Below are 25,869 nucleotides of genomic sequence, written 5' to 3' on the forward strand. Positions count from 1 at the left end.
TAGACAGATAGATAGACAGAAAGAGTAAACCAAATATTGAAAGACATGCTACGAGCTTGCGTATTGACCTATTGAAAAGACTAGGAAAAGAGCCTATCATTCGCAGAATTCTCTTACAACAACAGTTATCAAGCCAGCCTGAAGATGTCACCATTCGAAGCTGTGTTGTCACACTCAATTTTAAGGACAAAACCGAGTGCACATCATATGTATGCCAAGATCAATTATTCATACATATAACGACATCATGATAGTATCACTGGATTGTTCAAAACTTAAAACTTAAACTTCATTACAAAATGACCCGTGGGTCTGAAAGAAAATTTCATAAACTTTATTCTAACTCTAGTGGAAAGGACTCCATCTTCACAGGAATTTCGACCGGGGGCAGCACCAGCCTAGTACACGTCATCAGGGTCGAACGCACCGTCTTCAATGTACTCCTCTTCACCGTCTCCAGCGCCTGGGTGGGGAAGCAGGGGAACAAAGAGGAAGGGTGAGTACATTGAAATGTACTCCGCAAGTGTGGGAAAATATGATATGAGGCTTATAATAAGGACAGGCTTACATAGGTTAAGACCATCACTTAAGCAACACACCTATTACCTTAAACCTTAAGCACCTATTTAACTAGGCGAGATCTTCCTTCTCCTTAGAGAACCACTAAAACCAACACTCGGATCCCATCCGAGCACCCACCTGGATTCCATCCAAGCAAACCAACACTTGGATTCCATCCAAGCCTCCCAACTAAACCAGAGCCATCTAATCAAGAAGAAGTCCAGGCCGCTCTTGACCATGAGCACGGCTGATATATCAGTTTTACACTCTACAGAGGTTGCACACTTTCACTATGAGTCATGTTTCCCCATCACGCTTCACACTACCTAGGTGCTCAGCGGGGTCACACTATAAGGCCTTTACAAAGTCCCTCCAAGTCTGTTTTACACCTTCACTAAGGTTTCTAACCGCTAACAGTGGGTACCAACACCACTGCAGAAGCCCCCTCTTGTGCCACACAAACTAACCCGATGTAGCATAACTTGGAGGAAACTAATTACTTGGCCAGGGCCAGAGCCATATAGCCTTCAAGGTTGCGCTGTTAAGCCGGGTTACTTGTCCATGAACTGGTCCTTAGAATCCAAGCAGGAGCGAGCATAATCCATTCCACCAATTCCAACAATCCACCAGAAAACATTTACCCAAAATCTGGCACACACCTCCACCAAAACCAACCATCCTGTTGGATTCCTATTCACCATGTTGCTATAAACATTACCAACCCAAGTTGCATAAATCATTAATCAATATTAAATGATAACCTTTCCAACCCAAGACTGCAAGCTAAGCAAGACAGCTACCCAACCAACCCAAGTTACAAGGATGATAACATCAAGTTCTAGTAAATCCTAACATAGGATTCAAATTATGACTCAGCATGCCACTAATGGTCTAACTACACTAACTCAAATCAAAACAAAAGTAGGAGCAAGTATGGTCAAGGACACTTGCCTTCGAATTGGTTCGGATCAGAGGTGTCGAATTCCTGGTCCTGAAAGTTCACGGTGTCGGCACCTTCTACGCACAAACAACAAGCATGGGCCCACAAAACAATTAAATAACAGTACACCATAGCACATTAAAAGTTTATAAAACATATACTAAGCAGTAGTACTCGTCTCTAAGATCGCGCGGATATAAAGAACGCGAAAAACGGAGTTGAAACGAAGAAGTTACGGCCTCCCAAAGACCAGGGACTCATATGCGGAGAAATCAGGGACTAATCCGCGAAACCAGAAAATATTTATTTGCAATCGGATCCTTCTTCTTCCTTGGGCCGGGTACTGTAGCTAGTCGCGCTACAGTGGAACGGGAAAGAGAAACAGCCAGGGAGAAAAAAAAAGTCTTGGCCGGCCAGGAGGAAGAGCGGTCGGCCGGCAGCTGGGCGGCGCAGCAGACAGCGAGCAGCGCCGCAGCTATGCACAGTGCACGCAAGAGAGCAGCGGCAGCGGCCAGCTAAGCAACACAGCAAAGGCATAAAGATGCTCGCTGGAATTGAGGGAGAAGGGATGGGAAAACGGTGAAACAGCGATGGATTCGCGCAATAGGATATACCACGGCGTAGAGAACGAAGAGATCTACCTCCGAGTGGTGGTGGTTGTCACCGGAATACGACGGTTTGCCCGGAAAAGCTCGCCGGAAGTTCACCGGAAACCTAGCCTCTTCCAAACTTCGGCGTCCGATCTAGGAGCCTACGGGTGGCGGCTGCGGAAACGGGTTGTACTTCTGGAACCCTTGCGTCGAGAGGAACACCAGCATATATATAGTCCTAGGGTTTGGAAAAGTTTCGGAATTTCTTAATTTCGGGATTTATTTCCTGTTTAAAAATAATTCCAGGAAATTCCTGAAATCATATTTAAGCCACGAAAAATCACAGAAATTAAAGAAAATTCTGAGAAAATTTCCGGAGGTAGATATGAACATGATGGATCAAAATATGAAGTTTGGAGCTCATGAAAAGGTTATTAGAAGGTTTCAATAAAAAGATTAAGCTGTGGGAAAAAGGAATTTAATTCCCAAAAAAGCAAGAAAAATTCCCGAGAGACTCGAAACGACTCCTAAACGTGTTTTGAAAGTTATCACATCATAAAACCAAGATGCAAACGGGATGAATGCAACAAAACAATTAAAGCCTATGTTGAATTGAGTTTTAAATTGTAAATAGTTTTTCCTCCAACTACAAATTTGGTCATATCTCTACTTTAGTTCTATCTAAACTTAGAAACTTGCAAAGATTAAAAAGTCTGGGTGTTACAAACCTACCCCCCTTAAGATGAATCTTGCCCTCGAGATTCGGAAAGGTTGTCAAAGAGATGAGGGAACTCTGTCTTCAAATCATCCTCTCTTTCCCAAGTGGCTTCTTCCTCTGAATAATGCTTCCACTGAACTTTGCACATTTTGACTCTTTTGTTCCGAGTAACTCTTTCTAAGATTTCTAGAATTTTGATAGGTTCTGAGAAAGACAAATCATCTCTTATATTAAGTTCATCAGGAGGCAACTGTTCTTCAGGGGTTCTTAAGCACTTCTTTAATTGTGATACATGGAACACATCATGTATCCCTAAAAGCTGTGAAGGCAGTTCTAGCTGATAGGCTACCACTCATTTCCTATCAATCACCTTGAACGGACCGATATACCTTGGTGCAAGCTTTCCTCTAACATTGAATCGTTTGAGACCTCTAAACGGTGACACCTTAAGATATACAAAATCTCCCACTTCAAAAGTCAACTCTCGTCGTCTTTTATCTGCATAACTTTTTTGTCTAGACTGAGCTGTCTTTAAGTTGTTTTGGATTTCTTTTACTTGTTCCTCGCTTCTTTTATAACATCTGGACCAAATACCTTTCTTTCCCCAACTTGGTTCCAAAACAAAGGAGTTCTGCACTTTTTCCCATATAAGGCTTCGAATGGTGCCATTTAAGACTTGCTTGATAACTATTATTGTAGGAGAATTCTGCATAAGGTAGATGTTTATCCCAACTTTTGCTATTCTGTAAGGCACAAGCTCTTAGCATATCCTCTAGAATTTGATTGACTCTCTCTGTCTGAACATCCGTCTGTGGATGATATGCTGAACTAAAATTCAATCGAGTATCCATTGATTCATGCAGTTGTTTCCAAAACCATGACATGAACTGTGTACCTCTATCTGACACTATGATCTTGGGCACACCATGCAAACACACAATCCGCGACATATACAACTCTGCAAGTTGAGCACCTCGATATGACTCCTTGACTGGGATGAAATGAGCCACCTTTGTCAACCTATCCACTATTACCCATATAGAATCATAACCCGACTGTGTCCGAGGTAAGCCAACTATAAAATCCATACTTATTTCTTCCCATTTCCACTCTGGAACTTTTAGTGGTTGTAGCAAACCTGCGGGTCTTTGATGTTCAGCCTTGATTTGTTGACAAGTATCACATAACGCCACATACTCAGCTACCTCTCGTTTCATGCCGTACCACCAAAATTGTTGCTTGAGATCATTATAAATCTTTGTACTACCAGGGTGTAGAGAGTATGCTGAATCATGTGCTTCCCTCAGAATTAACTCCTTAATTGACTTTATGTTGGGGACACAAATCCTTCCTTTAAACCATAACACACCTTGTTCATCTTCTGTGAATCCTAGGGCTTTGTCCTCTTTAATCAATCCCTTGATCTCTATGATCGTCTCATCTGTCAACTGACCCTTGCGGATATCTTGTTCCAACGTAGACTCTACTTCCATGGCAATCACTTCAGTGTTGGATACAAAGCCTAAGTTGAGTTTAGCAAACTCCTCATACAACTCAGGTCGTTGTTCCTATAACTCCAACACATTGCAATAGCTCTTCCGACTCAATGCATCTACAACCACATTGACTTTGCCTGGATGATAGTTGATATTCAAGTCATAATCCTTTATCAGTTCTAACCATCTACATTGTCAAAGATTCAAGTCTTGCTGAGTGAAAATATACTTTAAGCTCTTATGATCTATGTAGATTTCAGTCTTCTTCCCAATCAAATAATGTCTCCAGATCTTTAGAGCATGAACTACTGCCGCTAACTCTAAATCATGAGTTGGATAATTCACTTCATGCTTTCTAAGCTGTCTCGAGGCATAAGCTACTACATGACCTTCTTGCATCAGAACACAACCTAGACCTTATCGCGAAGCATCACAATAAACAGAGAAACTTTTCTGAACATCTGGCATGATTAAGACTAGAGCAGAAGTTAATCTCTTCTTCAGTTCATCAAAACTGGCCTGACATTCTACTATCCACACAAACCTTGATCCTTTCTCCAACAACTTGGTCATAGGCCTTGCTATCTTTGAGAACCCTTCAATGAAACGCCGATAATATCCAGCCATTCCCAAGAAGCTTCTAATTTCACTAACATTTTGGGGCGCTTCCCATTCTAGAACATCCCTCACTTTACCTGGATCAACTGACACTCCTCCTTCTGAGATGACATGACCCAAAAAGGAGACCTCCTTCAACCAAAACTCACATTTGCTAAGCTTTGCATATAGTTGATTCTCTCTCAGCCTCTGCAATACCAATCTTAAATGTTCTTTGTGCTCTTCCTCATTTCTAGAGAATACCAAAATGTCATCAATAAACACCACAACAAACTTGTCCAAGTAGTCCATGAAGACCTTATTCATAAGATACATAAAGTATGCTGGAGCATTTGTTAACCCAAAAGACATTACTGTGTACTCATATAACCCATAACGAGAAACAAAAGCTGTTTTAGGAATATCTGATGCTCGAATCTTTAACTGATGGTACCCTGATCTCAAGTCAATTTTAGAGAACACACATGCACCCTTCAATTGGTCAAATAAATCTTCAATGCGAGGGAGAGGATACTTGTTCTTGATTGTAACTTCATTTAATGCATGGTAATCAACACACATTCGTGTACCCCCATCTTTCTTTGGAACAAAGATAACAGGGGCTCCCCATGGAGATGTACTAGGACATATATACCCTTTATCTAAGAGATCTTGGATTTGATCTTTTAACTCGGCTAATTGATTTGCATCCATTCTATATGGTCTTTTATAAATAGGTGCAGTTCCTGGGACTAACTCAATAACAAACTCAATTTCACGATCTAGTGGCATACCTGGTAGATCCTCAGGGAAGACATCTAGATACTCCTGGACCACTCGAATATCCACAACTACGTTGGCTTGGTTGAGTTTGACTTCGTCGATTGGTTCTGACCATGCTTGATATTCAACCTCAGTTCCATTTGTGTGCTTCATCTTGATCAATCTCTGAGCACAATCAATCACCCCTTGGTACTTGGTTAACCAATTCATTCCCAGAATTACATCAATTCCTTTGGAGTCTAGAACAATGAGGTTGGAAAGAAACTCTACCCCCTTATGTTTATACTTAGTCTTGGGCATACATGCCTTGATATCATTTCTCTTCTAGGAGAAGCAACTAATAAATTGTTTTTCATCAAAAGCATAGGCATGTTGTATCGTGCTACGCATCGTGTTGATATAAATGAATGTGAAGCTCCAGAATCAAACAATACAGTAACAGGGTTGGAGTTGATAGAGAACATACCAATTAGAACATCCAGGGCTTGTTGAGCTGATTCCATAGTGATATGATTAACCTTGCCCTGACTATAATTCTGTCGAGCTTGCTGCTGAGGTTGTCCACCATTATGATTTTGGTTCCCATTCTGAGCTGTTGGTTGGTCTTGCTACTTCAACGGGCACCGATTGGCAAGATGCCCCATCTGATGACATTTAAAACAAGGACCAATGTTGCTAGTCCCTTGAGTTGAGCGGTTCTGCTACTGGGTCTGAACCATCTGGCATTGCTGCTGCTGAGTTGACGGCTGCTGCTTGTATTTGCTAGATCCCTGGTTGAAGTTTCGCTGCTGTTGCTGCTGTTGATACTGATCTCCCTGGCGCACAACTTGGCTAGGTTGGTTGAAGCGGGGGCGAGTGTTACTACTAGAAGACTGACCCTGAAAAGCCATCTTCCTCTTGTGATCAGCCTCAAGAACTTTCCTTTCTCTCTCAACAATAAAGGCCTTATCAACCAGCTTCTAGAAGGTGTCATACTCATTGGAGGACAGAGCATAGCGAATCCCAGGGTTCAAACCATCTCGAAAATAGTCTTACTTCTTGTCATTAGTGTCGACATCGCTGGAGGCATAATGGGACAGCTGCGTGAACTTAGTGAGATATTCATGAACTGACATTGAGCCTTGCTTGAGTTCTAGAAACTCCTTGCGCTTCACCTTGATTTCACCAGAAGGCACATAATGAGAACGAAAACTCTGACAGAACTCCTGCTAAGTGATAGCTTGAGCATTGGGATGAGCAGCAGTGTAGGTAGCCCACCAATCTTTGGCCTAACCTTGCAGTTGATGAGCGGCATATAGAACTTGATCATGACCCACACAATGAGCAATCTCCAACTTGCTCTCAATGGTCTGGAGCCAATCATCTGCATCCATTGGCTCCACAACATGCTTGAAGATTAGAGGCTGAGTCATCATGAACCTCCGGAGAGTGTCTTCCTGGTGAGGTGGTGGAGGTAGTGGAGCAAGATTGGGTTGAGCCATCTGTTGCAGAGCAGTCATCATCTGAGCCATGGTCTGCATCATCTGATTTTGCATTGCCACCATTTGAATTGGATCATAAACTAGCGGTGGAGGGTTTGGGGCGTTGTTGTTGGGATCATTGCCTAGGGGGTTGTTGTTTAGATCATTACCTCTAGAGCCACAGCCTCTCCTGGTGTTCACCATCTGATATGATCATGGACAAGAGTGAGAATAGGATTGAAAGAAAACCCCAACTAACTATAAAATAAAACTGGTAAACAAATGATGTCATTGTAGTCTTATGGCTAACAACACACCAACAATCATTACAAAGATCCAAATTATTCATTTGCACATGCACCAAATCACACAACGGACTAGCATTCCACACATAGGGATGCACCTTATGAACGGAGGAGCCTATTTTGGACCAAAACTTTTAAATTGAGCATCAAGAAAGTAAGAGAAATTGAGGACGAGAAAACTTTTTATCAAACTAGTTTTATAAAACCATCATGTCTACCTAGGCTAGCGTCCTACGGTCAACAATGGCTCTGATACCACTCTGTCACACCCAATTTTAAGGACAAAATCGAGTGCACATCATATGTATGCCAGGATCAATTATTCATACATATAACGACATCATGATAGTATCACTACATTGTTCGAAACTTAAAACTTAAACTTCATTACAAAATGACCCATGGGTCTGAAAGAAAATTTCATAAACTTTATTCTAACTCTAGTGGAAAGGACTCCATCTTCACAGGAATGTCGACCAGGGGCAGCACCAGCCTAGTACATGTCATTAGGGTCGAACGCACCGTCTTTAATGTACTCCTCTTCACCGTCTCCAGCGCCTGGGTGGGGAAGCAGGGGAACAAAGAGGAAGGGTGAGTACATCGAAATGTACTCCGCAAGTGTGGGAAAATATGATATGAGGCTTATAACAAGGACAAGCTTACATAGGTTAAGACCAGCACTTAAGCAACACACCTATTACCTTAAACCTTAAGCACCTATTTAACTAGGCGAGATCTTCCTTCTCCTCAGAGAACCACTGAAACCAACACTCGGATCCCATCCGAGCACCCACCTGGATTCCATCCAAGCAAACCAACAATTGGATTCCATCCAAGCCTCCCAACTGAACCAGAGCCATCTAATCAAGAAGAAGTCCAGGCCGCTCTTGACCGTGAGCACGGCTGATATATTAGTTTTACAATCTACAGAGGTTGCATACTTTCACCATGAGTCATGTTTCCCCATCACGCTTCACACTACCTAGGTGCTCAGCGGGGTCACACTACAAGGCCTTTACAAAGTAGTCTGTTTTACACCTTCACTAAGGTTTCTAACCGCTAACAGTGGGTACCAACACCACTGCAGAAGCCCCCTCTTGTGCCACACAAACTGACCCGATGTAGCATAACTTGGAGGAAACTAATTACTTGGCCAGGGCCAGAGCCATATAGCCTTCGAGGTTGCGCTGTTAAGCCGGGTTACTTGTCCATGAACCAGTCCTTAGAATCCAAGCAGGAGCGAGCACAATCCATTCCACCAATTCCAACAATCCACCAGAAAACATTTACCCAAAATCTGGCACACACCTCCACCAAAACCATCCATCCTGCTGAATTCCTATTCACCATGTTGCTATAAACATTACCAACCCAAGTTGCATAAATCATTAATCAATATTAAATGATAACCTTTCCAACCCAAGACTGCAAGCTAAGCAAGACAGCTACCCAACCAACTCAGGTTACAAGGATGATAACATCAAGTTCTAGTAAATCCTAACATAGGATTCAAATTATGACTCAGCATGCCACTAATGGTCTAACTACACTAACTCAAATCAAAACAAAAGTAGGAGCAAGTATGGTCAAGGACACTTGCCTTCGAATTGGTTCGGATCAGAGGTGTCGAATTCCTAGTCCTGAAAGTTCACGGTGTCGGCACCTTCTGCGCACAAACAACAAGCATGGGCCCACAAAACAATTAAATAACAGTACACCATAGCACATTAAAAGTTTATAAAACCTATACTAAACAGTAGTACTCGTCTCTACGATCGCGCGGATATAAAGAACGCGAAAAACGGAGTTGAAACGAAGAAGTTACGGCCTCCCAAAGACCAGGGACTAATCTGCGGAGAAATCAGGGACTAATCCGCGAAACCAGAAAATATTTATTTGCAATCGGATCCTTCTTCTTCCTTGGGTCGGGTACTGTAGCTAGTCTCGCTACAGTGGAACGGGAAAGAGAAACAAGTCTTGGCCAGCCAGGAGGAAGAGCGGTCGGCCGGCAGCTGGGCGGCACAGCAGACAGCGAGCAGCGCCGCAGCTATGCACAGCGCGCGCCAGAGAGCAGCGGCGGCGGCCAGCTAAGCAACACAGCAAAGGCATGAAGATGCTCGCCGGAATTGAGGGAGAAGGGATGGGAAAACGGTGAAACAGCGATGGATTCGCGCAATAGGATATACCACGGCGTAGAGAACAAAGAGATCTACCTCTGAGTGGTGGTGGTTGTCGCCGGTATGCGATGGTTTGCCCAGAAAAGCTCGTCGGAAGTTCGCCGGAAACCTAGCCTCTTCCGAACTTCGGCGTCCGATCTAGGAGTCTACGGGTGGCGGCTGCAGAAACGGGTTGTACTTGTGGAACCCTTGCGTCGAGAGGAACACCGGCATATATATAGTCCTAGTGTTTGGAAAAGTTTCGGAGTTTCTTAATTTCGGGATTTATTTCCTGTTTAAAAATAATTCCAGGAAATTCCTGAAATCATATTTAAGCCACGAAAAATCACAGAAATTAAAGAAAATTCTAAGAAAATTTCCGGAGGTAGATATGAACATGATGGATCAAAATATGAAGTTTGGAGCTCATGAAAAGGTTATTGGAAGGTTTCAATAAAAAGATTAAGCTGTGGGAAAAAGGAATTTAATTCCTGAAAAAGCGAGAAAAATTCCCGGGAGACTCGAAACGACTCCTAAACGTGTTTTGAAAGTTATCACATCATAAAACCAAGATGCAAACGGGATGAATGCAACAAAACAATTAAAGCCTATGTTGAATTGAGTTTTAAATTGTAAGTAGTTTTTCCTCCAACTACAAATTTGGTCATATCTCTACTTTAGTTCTATCCAAACTTAGAAACTTGCAAAAATTAAAAAGTCTGGGTGTTACACTTGTATGGAAGGAAATGCCAAACCCCTTTAATGTGGTCCGAAGTTAGAGAAAGAAGCCTATTTGGCCCCGACATGATCAAGGAAGCTAAGGAACAAGTGGCCAAGGTCCGAGAGAGTTTGAAGGTAGCACAGAGTAGACAAAAGAGCTATGTGGATACCCAAAGAAGACCGTTAGAACTCCAACCCAGAGATTTTGTCTACTTGAAGGTGTCACCCATCAGGGGTACTCAAAGATTTCAAGTTAGAGGGAAGTTAGCCCTACGGTATATTGGACCATACCAGATCATTGAGAAGATTGGAGCAGTAGCTTATCGCTTGGAGTTACCCCAGAGATGTCAGACATACATGATGTGTTTCACGTATCACAACTAAAGGGATGCCTAAGAGTACTAGAAGAACAAGCACCTATGGAAACCATGGACTTACAACCAGATTTACAGTATTAGGAAAGACCAGTTAAAATATTGGATACAATCACTCGACAGACCAGAAGGATAGCAGTAAGATTTTGTCGGGTACAATGGAGTAATCATACAAAGGCAGAAGCCATATGGGAAAGAAAAGATGATCTTAAAAAGGAATTTCCCTATCTATTCGAGGATCAGCTAGAATCTCGAGGACGAGATTCTTTTTAAGGGGGTAGGTTTGTAACACCCCAAAAATTTGACCTACATTTAGAAATCACTAAAAATTTGAACTTTTTAAAAATTTGTATAGGAGATAACATATTGTTTACACCAAAATTTGGGAAGAAGAATGCGGGAACTCGAAGCACCCAAGATCATGTCATTAAGGAATCGATTGCATAAAGGTCGGTATCAGCTGATTTAAATGCAGTACTGGAATCGGCTCTCTTCAGATGACGCCAGCAGATAACGACAAAAAGCTATGGTTGGCATCGGAAAAAACATGTTGGACTCCATAAAAAGGGGAGAGATTAGAGTCCAAGTTATCTTAAATTAGGAATGTTTTCTCTTATGCCAAAGATTATAATGAGTCGTGCTTAAGTGGAATTCATGCTTAGGTTCCGGGTATAAATATTGGACCCCGGCTATTATAAAAGGACATCCAATCAATCAATACAAGTTACTTTTTTCGGCTCCGTGCCAACCCTTAGGAGTAGGAGTAGAGTAGATCTCGGTGAGTTCTTCAATAAGCAGGACTGCATCGGTGTGGTTGACCTCCGGCTTATCTGTAAGTACCATCATGGCTTATACTTCTGTTTGTACGGCTACATCGGTTAAGTTCGACCTCTACTGTGAGCTCTAGTATAAGCTAGTTATCGACTCTTGTCTAGTTCAAGTACGGCTGCATCGATCCGATTGACCTCTACTGCTCGAATTAGATCAAGGTCAAGTTATCGGCTCTACCTAAGAGTGGCATCCTTGAGGTAGATTCATTAAGTTACTGATCTTGCTGATGTTCTTACTATCATTAGTTTTCAGCAACATCAATCTGCCCGGTCGAGATCGATCTAGATAGGCCTCATATCCTTTAGGTCCGTCGTTCGCTTTGTTACAATACGATGATTCTTACTTTGAGTGATGGGCTATGTTCATCGGCTGTTGTACTTTGATCTTGATCGTGCATAGTATGCAGTTAAGGCACGTATGATCTTGAATAGGTTTGCTGGCTAGTTAAATCTAGTTTATAGTTCACTATTATGGCTGTAATGATCCGGTCGATCCCCACTGATGGCACTCTAGATTAGAGGATGCTAGTTGGTAGATTTGTTCTCGATCAGACATGACCTTGACTGTTTGCTATGCCTGCATCGGCTAAATAGTCGATCGCCTATGCTTTAATGCCTACAGTATGTGTTCATGATTCTGTTAAATATGAATAGATCTGTTTACTTTAAAGGTTTCATTTGTTGTCTTTATCACGGCTGCCATCGATCCGGTCGAACCCCACTATTAGAGATAGCAGGTTAAGTCTGAAGAGTTTATAGGTTTGTCCATGTTAAATAGTCAATTGCTCACACGTTGTAGCCCCTTTTCACCTGAATCAGCTATTTCAGTCGATTCGCTCGAGCCTTCACACATATAGCATGTCTTTTGGAAAGTATGTCAATGTATAGATGTTTTTATGGATTCTTCAGTTTTAGTTTGTTATTATCATCATAGCTGCCACCGATCCGGTCGAACCTCACTGTTGATGGTAACAGATTAGATTCAGAGCGTTTGTAGATCCATTTGTACTAAATAGTCGATTTGTTCACATGTTATGTCCTTTCTCATTAGATTCATCGGCTCAATGCTTCATAATGGTAATATCCGCTTAGCTGATGATTTCATTTACATCTGCATGCATTATACTTGTCAACATAAAATCAATCGCAACCCACGAGCTTCACAGCCCATAACGGCCAATTTTTCACGTATCGGCTGTTTAGTTGATTTTTCTGTTTGGCTGCTCCTGAAGCGGCACCCTTGGAACTGTTTAGGCAAGACTAGGATGTTTCACCTTAAATTACTGATAAACTTTCTCTCATTGTCAATTGCAGGTCAAATTGACTGGCACGTCTCGAGAGGAATTCGTAGGGTCAACTAGTCCTACGTTGAAGCCAAGCGGATCTCTAGGCTCATCCTAAGCAGATCCTTCAGGCTTGTTGTGTGTCGACATTTTCGTGCCGACACATATATAGCTAACCTAGAGAATTTTTACAAATAAAATAACATAGGAACATAAAAATATATGTGTGAAACTTTGTGTGTGAATGATTGCTTGACTTGTTGAACTTATGGTGGCACCTTTTTACAGACTCATGCATTTAAATTTAAATTTGAAATCATTTAAATGTATGCATAATTGAGTTATGAAATAGAAAGGGGAATTGGAAATTCAAAAAAGCCTCACGGGTTCATTCTCTCCCTCCTCTTGGTCCACCGCAGCAACCAAGCCCATCCCCTCCTCCCTCCCTTCCTCCCGCGTGAGCCGATCCAGCAGCACCGTGGCCTAGCTCGGCGCAGCGTCGCCCGCTCCCCCTTCTCCTCCCTCTCTCCCACTAATGCCCGGGCCTAGCCCATCAGCTTCGTCGCATACCTCGCGGCAGGTAGCCGTACGCGGCATAGCACCCGCATCAACGCCCCGCTAGTGCCACACCGGTGCTAGTGGAGCATCAATGGTGGCACGACGATAGCGAGACCACATGGTACCCCTCTTTTCTCCTCTTCTTCCTCTTCCCCCTCACTGTGAATGCGTCAATGGTCGGTGCCATGGTCGCCGCCGTGCCAAGCCGCCAAAGTAGCCGCTAAGGCACTCCGGCGTGCGCATGGGCGAGGGCCAGCCATGGCGATGTGACCATAAGAGGTCAGCGGCGTGCCCGCATGCTGGATAAGGACATCCATGAGAAATATCTCGCCGCCGGGACATCGGCTAGCCAGCCTATAAATAGGCCCGACCGGTGACGCTCTCGCCTCGCCCACTCCACCACCAGCTCCACCGAGGGTAGAAACACCTTATCTCCCCCTCCTCTTCCACTTTCCCCTCCTCTTTCCCCTTTTCTTCCACTTTTCCCCAATTTGGGAGTCCACCAGCGCGATCAGCGCTGCCCCCTCTCTTCTCCTTCTCCGCTGTGTCTCTGGCCGATTGGAGCGACCGATAAGTCCCCAAGCTTCTCCTTTTCCTTTTTTTGTAGACAGTTGGTAGCCTAGGTCTCCGTAGTGTGCTGCTCACGTAAGCCTCGCTCTACTGAGCCGCCATGGTCGTCGGCCATCACCAACGATACCACCCTAGGGCACATCACCACCCCCACTACACTTCTTGTTCACCCACACACACATACACATAGTTAGCTGAGTAGTATAGGGCCTCTAGGGCCGAGTCTAGTGCATAGCACCATCATGACCACTCCGGCGAGCTGCCACCACCGCCATGGGCACCCGTTGCCGACGGTGACCCCGCCACCGACTGCGGCGTGACCCCGCGGACCCCGTCCACCCTTCATCCACCACCTCTGAGGGTCGACGATGTCGGCGTAAGCCATTCCGGTGAGCCTAGCCCCCTCCCCTATTCCATCACCGGTGCGGCCACCGCTGACCACCGCCGTTCCTCCTCCTCCCCCATCTCTGTCTCCACCAGGTGGGACTGGGAGGAAACAGCGTTGCCGTCCCCCTTCGTCCCTGTCAGCCCCTCCCTCTCTCCCCTCCTTCACTGACACGTGGGCCCACGGCTTTAACGCCGACACCGTCGTCACTGCTGACGCAAGCAGGTGGCCCACCGTCACACACACCCCCCCTCACATATACAGCATGGGGTACACTTTAGAAAATGTGGGTACACCCCGCTAGTGTACACAGAGAGTTAAAAATTCATGTTTCTAGCTTAGAAAAATTCCTAGAAAATTTGTAAATAAGCTAGATGCATTAAGGAAATTAACCATGTAGGTTGCACCTATTTTTATTCACCAGAAAATGCATATAAAATTCCCCCTAGTTAATTTGCTATAGAGTAAACTTCTAAAATACATAACTTTTAAACCCTAACTCCTTTTTGCATGAAACCACTTCTAAAATTCATCTAAAATCAAACCCTACCATTTGCACCTAGTGCCACCATATAGTTCTATGTTTGCTTTTGTGTTTTCTTTCGCATATAGTGGTAGTCTTATTCGACCGATACGTCCGACAGATGATGGTAATCGTCAAGAGGATGAAGACCCGAATTTTGTAGACGTGCCAGAAGGTGACAATGACAAAGGCAAGTGCTAGCTCCCCTCCCTACCATCTTTCTTTAAACCACTGAAATGCTAAAACATGACTATGAGATTATTACCCTAGAGAATGAGCTCGGTTAATGCGATATAATTAAGATAAATGGTTATCTTTTTATTTTATGAGCTCCACACCATGACTAGATTTGGGGATAATAATGGAACCTAAAACTTGTTAAACCTAAAAGTAAACCTTGACATAGGGCGAGTAGTGGTAAACTATAGAGGTAGTTTATTATGGTAGGGATGCCTGGAGAGGATTCCTGTGGGAGATACTCGCTTCGGTCACATAAGGACCGGTTCGTAGTCCCTCTCGCCTAGTGAGTTATTTTGTACAACCACATGTCTATATGGGTAGGCTTGATCTCACACCCTGTTAGATAGAGGTATAATATCTACTAGGAGGCCGGTGTAGGCAGCGGATTGTCAGGAGCCGATACGGGGGATAGGTTTTCTTCTGTGTTCGGTTGGTGTGGATGCTATGTGATCTTCCACGTTGAGCTTTTGGGTTTTAGGCCATGTTCGAGCCACTGTTTTCTTGGCCATGTTCGAGCCATGTTTATCTTTTGTGGTGATTTGGTATCATCACGTTTGGGGGGATTTGGTATCTTCCTAGTTTTGTGTTCCAACCCCTGAGAAGCCATAGTAGAGTTATATGGACTTCTAAGGTCACGTACATTCAGGTACGAGATCTCATTAGGTCTATTTCATCCACTGATCATGGATGAGATTGAACCTATCGTGTGGGAAATTTGTACACCTCTGCAAAGTTTATTAAATCTATTCGAATAGCCACATCCTTGGAATGGGCAAATGCTAGGATGGGATACTATGATTAGCTTTACTTTTATGCGTAATAAAACTGGTAACAGAATTGATGTTAACCGGGCACTAGTGGGAATGGTAATACTCTGCTAGGACCCAACCCTTAATTATAATCACCACTACACTTCTATTTCCACCCTATGGTTAGGGCTTACTGGTACATATATACACACCCATTGTTGACTCATAGACCTTGACATAGAAGAAGACTATGACTTCAAAGATGAAGCGTACCACGAGGATTAGGTTTCCCGTAAGGAGATACGATCGTAGGAATGTGACATCGAGGCTAGGGTTTCGCCCATGCTCAAGTTGCCTATGGAATAGGATGCCGCTTCGCTGTATAATAATACCGCTTTAGAAACCACCAACAATGTCATTTCACGGTGTAGCTTTCCGCTAGATATGTAGCCTATGACCATGCCCCTTGGGCTACTATTGTAAGACCCTATTTCTAGATATCAATAAAGCTCAGAACCTTTTAATATATATATATCTGTGTACCATCCCTGTGTTCAGTGCGTATTTGTGCGTGATCCTGGTGCAAATACGGATGCACTGAGGACTCTCAAATTGAGGGGCCGACACCGCCGCTCCTCCCCCCTGACCTCCTCCTCTCTCTCTCTGTGCGCTGGTGGGACTAGGAGCCAGGATGAGGATGTGCACGCCTCGTCCGCTGGACCCTAGGCGCGCCGCGCCCTTCCCCTGATGCCCTGGCCATGCCCTAATGACCATTTGAATATACCTCTGAAACACAAAACACTTACAACATGAGACACTTGAATGCAATATACGTTTGAAGCAGATGAAATATTTGGAACATACACTTGCAACATGTGTATGAAACATATGCAACATAAAGATAAAACACTTGCAATTTGCAACATGAAAACACTTATTGCAACATAAGACTAAAACAACTTAAACATTTCGAACATACTACAACAAATTTGTGAAACATATGCAACATCCAGATAAAAACGCTTGCAACAAGATGAAATATTTTGAACAAACGCTTGCAACATGCCTCTGAAACACTTCCAACATGCCTCTAAAACACTTGCAACATATGCAACATCCCGATCTACTTTTGTAACATCCATATGAAACACTTGCAACATACCTCTTATAACATCTAAAACACTTGAAACATACATTTGCAACAGGGGCAGAGAGAGGCTATGTCACACCCAATTTTAAGGACAAAATTGAGTGCACATCATATGTATGCTAGGATCAATTATTCATACATATAACGATGTCATGATAGTATCACTGCATTGTTCAAAACTTAAAACTTAAACTTCATTACAAAATGACCTGTGGGTCTGAAAGAAAATTACATAAACTTTATTCTAACTCTAGTGGAAAGGACTCCATCTACACAGGAATGTCGACCGAGGGCAGCACCAGCCTAGTACACATCATTGGGGTCGAAGGCACCGTCTTTAATGTACTCCTCTTCGTCGTCTCTAGCGCCTAGGTGGGGTAGCAGGGGGACAAAGAGGAAGGGTGAGTACATCAAAATGTACTCCGCCAGTGTGGGAAAATATGGTATGAGGCTTATAACAAGGATAGGCTTACAGAGGTTAAGACCAACACTTAAGCAACACACCTATTACCTTAAACCTTAAGCACCTATTTAACTAGGTGAGATCTTCCTTCTCCTCAGAGAACCACTAAAACCAACACTCGGATCCCATCCGAGCACCCCACCTGGATTCCATCCAAGCAAACCAACACTTGGATTCTATCCAAGCCTCCCAACTAAACCAGAGCCATCTAATCAAGAAGAAGTCCAGGCCGCTCTTGACCGTGAGCACAGCTGATATATCAGTTTTATACTCTGTAGAGGTTGCACACTTTCACCATGAGTCATGTTTTCCCATCACGCTTCACACTACCTAGGTGCTCAGTGGGGTCACACTACAAGGCCTTTACAAAGTCCCTCCAAGTCTGTTTTACACCTTCACTAAGGTTTCTAACCGCTAACAGTGGGTACCAACACCACTGCAGAAGCCCCCTCTTGTGCCACACAAACCGACCCGATGTAGCATAACTTGGAGGAAACTAATTACTTGGCCAGGGCCAGAGCCATATAGCCCTCGAGGTTGCGCTGTTAAGCCGGGTTACTTGTCCATGAATCGGTCCTTAGAATCCAAGCAGGAACAAGCACAATCCATTCCACCAATTCCAACAATCCACCAGAAAACATTTACCCAAAACCTGGCACACACCACCACCAAAACCAACCATCCTGCCGGATTCCTATTCACCATGTTGCTATAAACATTACCAACCCAAGTTGCATAGATCATTAATCAATATTAAATGATAACCTTTCCAACCCAAGACTACAAGCTAAGCAAGACAGCTACCCAACCAACCCAGGTTACAAGGATGATAACATCAAGTTCTAGTAAACCCTAACATAGGATTCAAATTATGGCTCAGCATGCAACTAATGGTCTAACTACACTAACTCAAAGTAAAACAAATGTAGGAGCAAGATGGTCAAGGACACTTGCCTTCGAACTGGTTCGGATCAGAGGTGTCAAATTCCTGGTCCTGGAAGTTCACGGTGTCGGCACCTTCTGCGCATAAACAACAAGCATGGGCCCACAAAACAATTAAATAACAGTACACCATAGCACATTAAAAGTTTATAAAACCTATACTAAACATTAGTACTCGTCGCTATGATCGTGCGGATAAAAAGAACGCGAAAAACGGAGTTGAAACAAAGAAGTTACGGCCTCCCGAAGACCAGGGACTAATCTGCGGATAAATCAGGGACTGATCCGCGAAACCAAAAAATATTTATTTGCAATCGGGTCCTTCTTCTTCCTTGGGTCGGGTACTGTAGTTGTTCGCGTGCTACAGTGCTGGCCGACTGGGAGGCCAGCAGAAAAGCACAGGGGCAGGGGGCAGAGCGCAGGGCCAGCGGAGGGGCTGGGCAGCCGGCTGGGAGGGCTTGCGGCCAGACCAGGGGAGGCGATGGCCGGCCGATGGCGGCCAGCAGGCAGCACAGTAGGGAAAAAACAAACATGGAGATGCTCGCCGGAATTATGAAAGAATGGATGGGAAAATAGTGAAACGGCAATGGATTCGCGCAATAGGATATATCACGGCATAGAGAACGAAGAGATCTACCTCAGGTTGCTGGTGGTTGTCGCCGGAACACGACAGTTTGCCTGGAAAAGCTCGCTAGAAACCTAGCCTCTTCCGAACTTCGGCGTCCGATCTAGGAGGCTACGGATGGCGGCTACGGAAACGGGTTGTAGTCCTGGAACCCTTGCGTCGAGAGGAACACCGGCATATATATAGTCCTAGGATTTGGAAAAGTTTCGGGATTTATTTCCTGTTTAAAAATAATTCCAGAAAATTCCTGAAATCATATTTAAGCCACGAAAAATCACAGAAATTAGAAAAAATTCTGAGAAAATTTCCGGAGGTAGATATGAACATGATGGACCAAAATATGGAGTTTGGAGCTCATGGAAAGGTTATTGGAAGGTTTCAATAAAAAGATTAAGCTGTGGGAAAAATGAATTTAATTCCCGGAAAAGCGAGAAAAACTCCCGGGAGACTCGAAACAACTCGTAAACGTGTTTTGAAAGTTATCACATCATAAAACCAAGATGCAAACGGGATGAATGCAACAAAACAATTAAAGCCTATGTTGAATTAAGTTTTAATTGTAAATAGTTTTTCCTCCAACTACAAATTTGGTCATATCTCTACCTTAGTTCTATCAAAATTTTAGAAACTTGCGAAAGTTAAAAAGTTCGGGTGTTACAGGCTAGGGCCGGTTGATTCTGGGCTCGGAGTGGGAGCCGGCGCCGAGCGGCAGCATGGGACGTGCTTCGTGGGTGCCCTTAGCTTGGCGGGGACTGACCTGAGGCGCACGATGGCACCACCAGCGCCAGCAAAGGCGGGCGGCACACCCGACGTCGCGGGTGGACGCGCGGTGGGTGGGACTGCGGGACTGGCAGGAGCGAGGAGCGAGCAACGCAAGATGAGGGCACGCCGGGGAGATGGCCGCTGCGTCGAATGCGGAGTGGGGCGGGCTAACGGCCGCACGGTGCTGTGAAGCGTACAATGGGCGAGCGAGTAGGAAGATATTTTTGAGAGAGATGGGGAGACGTATAAAGGAGGAGGCATGGTTGTTGGGCCGGTAGCCTACGCAGGCCTGGGAAGCGGCGTCCGATTGAACGTACGCCTGACCGTGAGCATTACTGGTTTTTGAATGATCTGTTTACAAATCAACCTTGCAGGAAATTAGTATCTTTCCTTTTGCTAGGAATTGCATACAACCCTTTTCTGAGCAACAAACTTTAAGGCCTTATGGATAGCCTAAATTTGTTAAGGAAACTGGAGTCACTAAAATAACTGTACATCTATCCTCCAGTTAGGAATGACAACTTCATTTTCTGATCACTATGTACAAACCTCATGTATAAGCGGTTGGTTTGACTCGGGAGTGACATAAAGAGCAAACCATGAAAAGGTTGCAGTAAAACATATGCAAACATGCTATAACCTGAAGGGAAACAGTCTGTTGTGCATCATTCATATACTTTCTATTAAGCTGGATGGACATGCATGGCTGTGAGGTACCGAGTGCTGGTATGGTTGCTTGTTGTTGCCACTATGAGTTCATCGAAATAAGCAGGTTGCTTAGGATTGTGCAGCTGGGTGCCCTTGATGCTTAGCATCCTGACAACCTCTACCATGTCAGGCCTGTCCTCTGGGTTGGCCTGAACACATAGGAGAGCAATCTGAATGCACCTGATTATTTCTGACTCTCTGTTATGTTCCTCAACACTTAGAGAGTTGTCGATGAGCTGCTTACAGTTTCCATCCTCCCAAAGTCGCCAAGCCTGTTCCAAAAGTAGATCATTTGGCCTGATAACCTTGAAAGCAGGTGGTACAGTTAGTCAACAAAATTGTTCTTTTATACAAGAGACTACTCACGTAAGCCATCAGATTGTCTGATCTTTTGTATCGACGGAAACTAGTCGCAACTTTCCTTCCACTTATTATCTCCAAAATCAAGACTCCAAAGCTAAAAACATCAGACTTCACTGAGATGCTACTCCCATGGAAGCACTCAGGCGCCATGTAACCACTGGGAAAGAAAAATAAATCAGCAATTTATTCATATAGTCATACAAAAGTAAATGGCAAATTTAGTCAACTCAGGTTCCAACTTGAACATCTCGAGTTCCTGTTACTGGCTGCCGGGGAGGCTACTTGTCACCTCCCGGCAGGCCACCTTTTTCTTTCCAGTTTGTCCAAAAAAAAAACACACGTTGATCATTTATCTTTTGTGCACTATATTCCCTTTCCCTTTTTTCATACAAAAATGTTCTCTCCTGCTAAAACAGATAACCTAGGCAATAAAATGCATACTGAAATGTATACTGCATATATCCATTCCTGAAACAGTAAAAATTGTTGCTTGTTTACGTTCCCTTATATGTGATGCATCTCCATATCCCATTTTTATGCCATGGTAGTTCAAACCTACATATATATGTCCTGCTGCAATTGAGTTAAACTTTGCTATTTGTATGTATCATTATATAGTAAGCTAAACGTCACTATTGTTAGATTTTTTTTTCTGCATACAGCACTGATAATGGTCTCTATTGATAATACAGATAACCTAGGCAAGATAAAATGCATATTGAAATGTACACACATATATCCATCTGTAAAAACTTTGCAAATTGTATCTTGTCTATATTCACTTTTATGTAATGCATCTCCGTATTATCCCAATTTTACGCCATGACAATACAAATTTACTTATATATGTGCTGCTGCACTTGAGCTAAACAACCCAAATTTACTTATGTACTTACAGTGTTCCCATTGGTACAGTATCTTGTGATTCTGTCGCGCTTGAGCTAAGCATCGCTATCCCAAAATCAGAAATCTTTGGATTCATTTGATGGTCCAATAGAATGTTACTTGCTTTCAAGTCTCTGTGGACAATGCATGTTTCTGATTGTGAAAAGTTGTGTATGTAAAGAAGTCCTTGAGCAATGCCATCAATTATATTCTGACGCAGAGGCCATGTCAGCGATGCCCACTTCGCAACATCTGCAAGGATACATTTGTGAATGACAATATATAACTTTCTTGATCAAAAGGGGGCCGGGGGGGGGGGGGGGGGGGGAGGTGTTGTCTTGTGGTGAACAGTTTGAGCATACCTTTGAAAATGTCATCTAAGCTCCTGTTCGGCATGTACTCATAGATAAGTATCTTCTCTTTTTGTTGCATACAGCAACCAATCAGCTTGACAAGATTTAAGTGTTGAAGCTTTGCTATGAATCTAATTTCATTTCTGAACTGTTCCAAACCTTGACTTGAATATGCTGCTAATCTTTTGATTGCCACAACTCCAGAAGCTAATTGACCCTGTGCAAAAAGGCACTCATGTTTTTAAGCTGTTGGCTAACTGCACATACTGTTCTTCATATCAGTAGAAAGATGATGGCAATTTCTGATCTAATCTAATGATGTGTAAAATAACTCTTCTCATACAACTATGAGCTTCTTTAACCTCTACTTTCATGTATTTCAATTTTATATGTGATTTTTATGCATCACCCAATTTTTTCTTTATCACAATTGATATTATAGTTGTGTTTTTCTTTTCTCATGTTATTTATCATTAAAAATAGTGCTAATGTCCCACATAGTTGGCATACAATTATAACTCACTTACCCAGTAAACGGGACCAAAAGCTCCTTCTCCAAGTTTCTTTGCTTCTGAGAAATTATCAGTGGCACTTCTTATCTCAGATAAAGTAAAGTGTGTAAACATCGTTCCTATGTCCACAGCAACCAGTCTTGTCCATTCCTCTAGCTCATTTCTGATTTTTGAGTCTAGTTTTTCAGTGCAAATAGCATCACAGCAAGTATTGCAAAACACAAATAAAAAGTTCAGAAAACACATTATTGTTGCTCACTTATATTATATAATGCAAAATTTTGGATAATAGAAAAACTGGATAAAACTCGCGTCATATTATTATACACAGCGACAGGACTTGCAGTAACCTAAGTTAAGGCCATTGTTTATACTACCTTCCTTCCAAAGTACGTACAAGCGATTGCAGTGTAGCTGAACAAGACTTGTCCAGGTGCATAGCCAAAACAATTGCACCAATAAAGCTATACTATACAGAGGACCAAACTAATGAATATTACCATTATCTATTAGTTTAGCAATTACACCAATAAAACCTAAATTTTAAGGGGTGGCTAGTTACTGCTTCATATGGACTCAGTTTGGCTTTGTTTCGGCTGATAAAAACATGAATAAAACTTCACAAATACTTCCTCCATCCCAAAATAAATGTCGTTTTCGTTTTCCGAGAAACAACTTTGACTAAATATATATTAAAAAATATTAATATTTATGGTAGATAATTAGTATCTTCTGAAAGATCTTTGAATCTAGTTTTTTAACAAATTTATCTGGAGATAAAAATATTGCACGTATTTTCTATAAATCGAGTAAAACTTGTGGCACCGAAATAAAAAACGACAGTTAATTTGGGATGGAGGAAGTACCACACAATATATATTAAAAGATTTTCCAACGAATCATTGACAAAGAGAAAGTACACATATCATGGTCGTTAAAATATTAAAGTTTATGATAACCTTATGTCTTCATTCATTGAACATGTTTTGCTGGGGTAGCAAGATAGGCGGTAGGACATCCTCTAAGAAACATGCAGGTGTTTTTTTTTATTCGAGGAAGTAGAAACGTGTGTTTTTCTCTTCAGTACGTAATATTTTCGTAGAAGTCAAATTAGGGTATATTTGGATTCTTCCCTCTAAACTTTAGAGCTAAAGCTTTAAATAGGTGGTCTAAGGTTAGCTCTAAACTTTAGTACACCTCATATTAGAGCTTTACACCTCAAAAGTAAGCTAAAGTGCTCTAAAGTTTTTAGAGCTGTAAAGTTTAGAGGAGTAGGGGATCCATACATGCCCTTAATAATGTATACCTGCTTTCCATTGTATGATCCATCCGAGTAGAGTTATAAGAATTATGATAAGGAGAACAGCTGCAATGGTGATTAGAATGATCTCGATTTTGCCGAGGTGATCTGTAAATGATAAAAAAGTCAAAATAATTTGTTTTAATTTGTAAAAATACATGGTATATGTGTGACTAACTCCAATCATGCACCAACACTAAATTTCAAAAGGATTTATTAGGTGCAGGAATGCTAATTGGAACAACGAGCCCCATCATACTGGATTGAGATGCACTGGCAAGCAAAACCCGAAGAGGAGATGCTGGCCGGCGGGTGCGGAACAAAGCAGCAGTTAAGGGCACCGAGTAGTTGTATATTAATTAATGGGTGTAACTTTAGTGACATTTTCCCAGGTCAATAGTCTTTTAGTGATATTATTCTTACTAAATCGAAGAGCTTTTCATACTATAAACCTAACTTTCCTTTAGTTGAAGTTAAGTAAAAGAAATCTGAATTTGGCTAGAACAATATCATCTTAATTTATGCCCAATTTTTTTTTTTAAAAACCTGTCTACATACATGCAGTTATACCTAGACATATATTTTTTTTCTCTCTCTTAAATAAAAATGAGTATATATGTTTGTACTTACGTACTTACTTTTAGGCATATCGATCAGGAGCGTGGCATTGGTCTCCTGGAAGAAAAGCTCTTTCTCGTACCGCAGGTTACACCGGGGGCCAAGAATCCTCCCGCCAACGTAGTAGTCACTGGATTCGTGACTGAAGTGCGCCGGCATCATGGAGACGAGATCGGCGAGGCAGCCCCGGCAGTCATCCGTCTGGAGGTCAGGCGTGCACTGCAGCAGCCCGTAAGCCGTGCTCACGTCGTTGCCTCCCACCCACGCCTTCCCCGTGCCGTAGCGGCCCGGCGAACTTGCGGCCACCTCCACGATCATCTTGGTCAGCTTCTCGACTTTCTCACCGTAATTCTTGCCGGCGACACGAGTCACGCTGTTCATGTTCAACGCGACCCATGCCGGCCTGTTAGTGAGGTTCCGGCGGACGTCGTCGCCGGAGAAGCGGAGCATGTAGTCGTCGTAGTAGATGGTGACGTCCTTGTAGAACCGGCAGAGGAAGCCCTTGTCAACGGCGTTGTGGAAAGCCTTGTAGAGGCTGTTGCGGCAGGTGGCGCCAGTGTAGTCCCCGCGGCAGAGCACGAAGCCGTAGACCGCGTCAGGCGCCTGGCCGGCGGTGCCGGAGACGAAGTTGGCTGTGCTTGCGTTCGCCGAGAGCAACCCGGCCAGCACCTTCAGGTTAGACAAGTACGTGCTGTTTTCTCCGTACCGGCCACCATCCTCGCTGCACGTGTAGTATAACGGAATGAACTCCGTCGTCACCTCGTCGGCTGTCGCCGTCAACAAGATCAGGAGCACTGCCGTAATAAGGAAGACGAGGGACTGCATGCGCATGGTGGATGAGGAGCTAGGTTCAGCTACAAAGTATAGAGAGCTACGTTTTGTGTCTCATAGAGATAGCAGATCTATTTATAGAGATTGATAAACAAATCCGCCACTGTAAATTGATTTTCGAAGACGGGTTTTTTAAAAGGACCCAAAGAAAACCCTAATAAGAGCATCTCAAAGAGTTCCCCATATCCCTTCACCATCCATGCTTTTTGGAAAAAAAAGAGAAAAAACCATCTCCAAGAGTACCTCATATGGCTTCCCCATCTTTGGGCACTTGGCAAATCTTTCCCCTCCGTGCGTAAAAATGTGCGCATGATAGTCTCGCGCATCCAAACATCCCCGTGGCATCTCCTCCTTCCCGCGACTACTTCCCACGGGAGTTACCTTCGCGCCATCGCCGAGGTTCCGTCAGGGGAGCGGATCTGTGCCGCCGGCAAGTCCACCCTGCTCGAGAGCCTCGCTGGCCTCTCCCCATGCACGAGACGTTGCTCTTCCTGCTGGTGATATGGCACTGGGCGAGTG

At 43.4% G+C, this 25,869-nt stretch overlaps 1 protein-coding gene across 1 annotated transcript; it reads right to left on the minus strand.

Moving 5' to 3' along the window:
- Nucleotides 1-20,252: 20,252 nt before the first annotated feature.
- On the minus strand, nucleotides 20,253-25,350 carry LOC136460697 (cysteine-rich receptor-like protein kinase 15). Its single transcript, XM_066460299.1, has 7 exons — nucleotides 24,540-25,350; nucleotides 23,908-24,009; nucleotides 22,617-22,777; nucleotides 22,099-22,306; nucleotides 21,748-21,988; nucleotides 20,855-21,008; nucleotides 20,253-20,760 (listed from the first exon to the last, which is right to left on the minus strand). Exons 1-7 carry the CDS (start codon nucleotides 25,348-25,350, stop codon nucleotides 20,464-20,466), a joined length of 1,974 nt encoding a protein of 657 aa, XP_066316396.1. The 3' UTR covers nucleotides 20,253-20,463.
- Between the last annotated feature and the right edge of the window lie 519 nt (nucleotides 25,351-25,869).

Source organism: Miscanthus floridulus, chromosome 6 (genome assembly GCF_019320115.1).
Source record: "Miscanthus floridulus cultivar M001 chromosome 6, ASM1932011v1, whole genome shotgun sequence".
NCBI lineage: Eukaryota > Viridiplantae > Streptophyta > Magnoliopsida > Poales > Poaceae > Miscanthus > Miscanthus floridulus.

Excerpts from the sequence above, each read along its gene's own strand:
- LOC136460697 (XM_066460299.1), bottom strand. The coding sequence starts at position 25,350 with ATGCGCATGCAGTCCCTCGTCTTCCTTATTACGGCAGTGCTCCTGATC. Across the intron at positions 24,010-24,539 it reads CCTGATCGATATGCCTAAAA|ATCACCTCGGCAAAATCGAG; the intron begins GTAAGTACGTAA and ends TATCATTTACAG. Across the intron at positions 22,307-22,616 it reads CTTTTGGTCCCGTTTACTGG|GGTCAATTAGCTTCTGGAGT; the intron begins GTAAGTGAGTTA and ends CTTTTTGCACAG.